A 4,293-nucleotide genomic window follows, 5' to 3' on the forward strand; every position below is an offset into this window, starting at 1 on the left:
GATTCGATATGAGATGATTAAGCATCTTAATCATGATGACATGATTAAGTTGCTAGAAGTGTACAATGAAATTTGGAAAAGCCACTCTTTTCCAAACTCATGGCATTTCGCCCACATCATTCCCATATTGAAAGGAGGGGGTAATCCCAGATCTGCCATCTCCTACCGACCAATTGCGTTGAGAAGTTGCTTATGCAAAGTCATGGAACGAATTGTTAATAGTAGGCTATTGCATTTTTTAAATTCCAGAAATTTACTAGTTGACGAGCAGTGCGGCTTCCAAAAGGGACGCCAAACTCTCGATCAACTAGTAAAGCTGGACAGTCATATTCAAGAGGCAATTGCCCCCCAAAAAAATTTGATTTCAGTATTTTTAGATATAGAAAAAGCCTACAACATGACATGGCCTACTCAGAAAACTTTCCTTTTGGATTACGTGGAAACTTGCCTTGTTTTATTCAAAATTTCATTTCTAACAGAACGTTTGCCTGTCAAATTGTTTTCTGACAACGTCACTTTTTTCGGAAATTTTTGTCCAGGGAAGTGTCTTGTCACTAACATCATTTCTATGTATGATAAATGACATCTTACCAGCTCCTCCTCGGAATCTTAAATACTCACTGTACACTGATGATTGTGCATTATGGCATTCCAGCAATAATGCAGAATCCTCAGCAAATCGCATCCAATGATATGTATATGATTCATAACTGGGGCCTCCAGTGGGGTTTTAAGTTTTCCACTAGAAAGAGTATTGGGGTATTTTTTTCACATAGGAGAAAGCCGAACATCACCCAATACCTATTCAAAATTCTGCAAAATTTCTTGGTCTGCTTTTTGATAGTAGACTCAATTGGAAAGACCCCATTGGTCAATTAAAGAATAAATGTCAAAGAGCACTAAATTTATTAAAGTGCATTTCTGGTAATAAATGGGGAGCTGATAGACAGTCTTTGCTAATGGTATATAAAGCCCTGATTAGGTCTAAAGTAGATTATGGGTCAATCATGTATGGCTCGGCATCGAAAACAAGTTTGAAAGATTTGGATGCTGTGTAGAATGCTTGTTTGCGTGTGTGTGTTGGAGCCCTAAAATGTACTCGGATCGAGAGTCTTGAGGTGGAGTCAGGAGTACCTCCCCTCCGACTCAGACGCGACCAGTTAGCACTGACCTATGCCGCAAAGGTGGCTTGAGACCCGAGCCACCCTAATGGCAATGGAGGCACTAGGCCCTTTGCCACGAGACTCCACGACCTCGTCGAGAAAGTCTCTCTACCATCGATACCCTGGTTCAGTCAAATATAGCGCCATGGGAAACCCCCAACTTTTCTATCATGGAAGCCGGAGGTGGAGGTACGCCAGAGGTTCAGAGAGATCATTATTAGACATCTCAATTTTTTTAATATATATACCGACAGCTCCAAGACAGATGAGTGTGTGGGTGCGGGTGTATGGTCGACTGAATGTGAACTAAAGTTTAGACTGCCGAATCATACATCGATTTTTCTTGCTGAACTTTTTGCCATTGATAAAGCCATTGATTTTGCACTATCGACGACCCACGATAGAATAGTTACTTTTTCAGATTCATTGAGTTCACTTAAAGCTATTAAATCCTTAGAAACCACTAAAAATGAACCGTTGGGTAATAGCATTCGTAAGTTACATGGTGCCAACAAATCAATCAAGCTAATATGGGTACCAGGCCACTCTGGTATCCATGGCAATGAACAGGCTGACAAATTAGCCGGGTCAACTGGCGATCTGGACACTACCATAGTTCGTACAAATCTCAGGTGTTTTGTGTCTCTTATAAAAGCAAAAATACATCTCCTGTGGCAAAGTGAGTGGACCAACCTCCAACTCACAAATAAAATCAGACCAAGTATAGAACTGTTGGGGACAACCCACAGAAAAGTAAGAAGGGAGGAGGTGGTGTTGGCCCGTCTTAGGGTCAACACTTCAAGACTCACCCAGCTCACTCCTTATATCGAGAGAACTTTCCCTCCCCAGTGCCCCCACTGCAACACCAGCCGCACCCTAAACCACCTACTAATAGTATGCACATTATATTCCAACCAAAGAGAAACACTGAAAAATGATCTAAGAATTAAAAATAAAGACTTTACGTTAATAAATATATTATCAGATGATGAAGGAATCATCAGTAAAGTAATCACTTTTCTAAGAGAGACAAAACTTTATGACCTTATATAGATTGATAGAATAAATAGGATCCATTGGCTTAATAACCTTGGTCACATGCCGCTGGTTGATAGCCAAGAAAGTCAACAAAGGAGAGGAAGAATTCCCGCCTCTCGGCCAGTTGCTTGTGGCGAGAGAACCTATTCTGAATTTCTCTACGAGATAAGTATTCGGGATTTATGCATTTTCGTTGCTAGCTCTTTTACCCGGTGATTAAACCGGAAAGGCCACGGGATATCATGTAGCTTCCTACAAATACAGGAAGATCTGTTATTTTATTTATTTTACGTTTGATTGCTTCACCTGCACCTCCAGTTCCTCGACTCTGAGTTAACACCCCTTAATGCTCTTCCGAATTATTATAAGCCCCTTTGCATATAATATGTTCTTTCGTTTGCTTATTTTATTTTGATAAGCTTAAGTATTATTTTAAAGAGAGTGGTCACAATCAGCTCATTTAGTGGTGAAGGGCCGCTCATGACACGGACCCGCAGCACCACAGTAATACTATATTATAGTAAATGGGTATTTGTGTCCATCTACTATGTTAGTCTGGTGTCTTATCTCTTTGGGGAGTGACTGTGTGGGTGTGAGTGCCCACAGGTTTGGCTGGGTGATGGAGGCTGAAGTTGGAGTTCTACGGGGGAGCCGGGTGGCTCCCCAGTCGGCTAAGGACTGGGCAGTCCTTGTGTGCTGCTGCTATGCTCTTGGTCTGCTGGAGGATCAGGGAATGGTGATCTCGCTAGCGGCCTGCGCAGCTTATGTAGGCGAGCGCTGTGTAAGCGCGCAAGGAACGAGGGGAGCCCGCTGTCCAATGAGCACGGACAAGGCGGCGGACCTGGGCATGCCCAACCTGGGAAGTACGCTGAGCTTCAGGTTGCGGGGTCATGCTACTACAGATACTCCCCCTCCAGAGAGTGAGCTAAGCGAAGGAGCGATATACCGGAACGTGTCACTCCATTTGTCGGGTCATTCCGGAGGTCACCAGTATAGTAAGTGGATATGTGGCCATCTACTATGTTAGTCTGGTGTCTTATCTCTTTGGGGGGTGAGCGCTGTGTAAGTGCGCAGTGAACGAGGGGAGCCCGCTGTCCAATGAGCGCGGACAAGGCGGCGGACCTGGGCATGCCCAACCTGGGAAGTACGCTGAGCTTCAGGTTGCGGGGTCATGCTACTACAATATGTACTGATATTAACTTGTAAGTGAACTTAAGTCGAATCGTAACAGTAACTATGATTATTATTGTATTATTATTGTATTGATTTATCATTAATATTGTATTGATTATGGATTGATTACAAGTTTGACCACATTCCAATAAATCGTAACGTACATAGTGATGACTCACAGGTGATTTAAAAGTGCTCCAGTAGTCACAATAAAAACACAATAGCATCACTGGCTGAAATACATAAAATAAAAAGAATAAAACTGTATAAAAATGTGCACATAAAAGAAATGAATAGCAAGAAAGTACGAAAAGTGAAAGGGATCCGTGAAGGGAGACGGGGAAATACGAAGAGAAAACCAAAGCTAAGGTGACTTAGTCGAAGAGGAAAAGGCAAGAATAAGACAAGGTATAGAACGTAAATAGTATATATAGTGCTTTGTACCATAGGATGTAGATTGTAGATTTAGCTGTGGATCAAAGAGTAATGGGAAAGGTAAGGCAAAGGATATAAAAAACATTGGTTTCTTCTAATAAAAAAATAAAACAGACACTACAGGAAACAGCAAAGCCTTGTAGGATAGAAAAGTTAGTAGATTGTCTACACAAATTCGCAACGTCAGGGGAACAGGCGGCGCAGACCTGCGGGATGACCCGCCTTAAGCTAGGGGGAATTCTATACAGTAGAACAAGGAAAATCGTGAATATAGTAATAACGATAACTGACAAAAACAACTACAATAAAAATAAAAATGATAAATTTGCAAATGACGCCTAACACCAACTTCGGGCTGACGACTATAGCCCCTATTTGTAGCATCTCCGAAACCCCTGTCCCTTGGAAATGTTTTGTATCATGTCTACTGCCATTGTTATTAGTTTGCCAAAACAAAAAAGTAAAGGAAAATGCTATAGAAGAA

At 41.8% G+C, this 4,293-nt stretch overlaps 1 protein-coding gene across 1 annotated transcript in view; it reads left to right on the forward strand.

Moving 5' to 3' along the window:
- The first annotated feature begins 2,934 nt into the window (after window positions 1–2,934).
- LOC125042009 (organic cation transporter protein-like) overlaps window positions 2,935–4,293 on the forward strand; it is a 19,223-nt gene continuing 17,864 nt past the window's right edge. Inside the window, exon 1 of the mRNA XM_047637469.1 lies at window positions 2,935–2,982. Within this exon, the coding sequence (XP_047493425.1) occupies window positions 2,935–2,982 (48 nt within the window). The remainder of the gene's footprint in view (window positions 2,983–4,293) is intronic.

The sequence above is a fragment of the Penaeus chinensis genome, chromosome 31 (genome assembly GCF_019202785.1).
Source record: "Penaeus chinensis breed Huanghai No. 1 chromosome 31, ASM1920278v2, whole genome shotgun sequence".
NCBI classification, from domain to species: domain Eukaryota; kingdom Metazoa; phylum Arthropoda; class Malacostraca; order Decapoda; family Penaeidae; genus Penaeus; species Penaeus chinensis.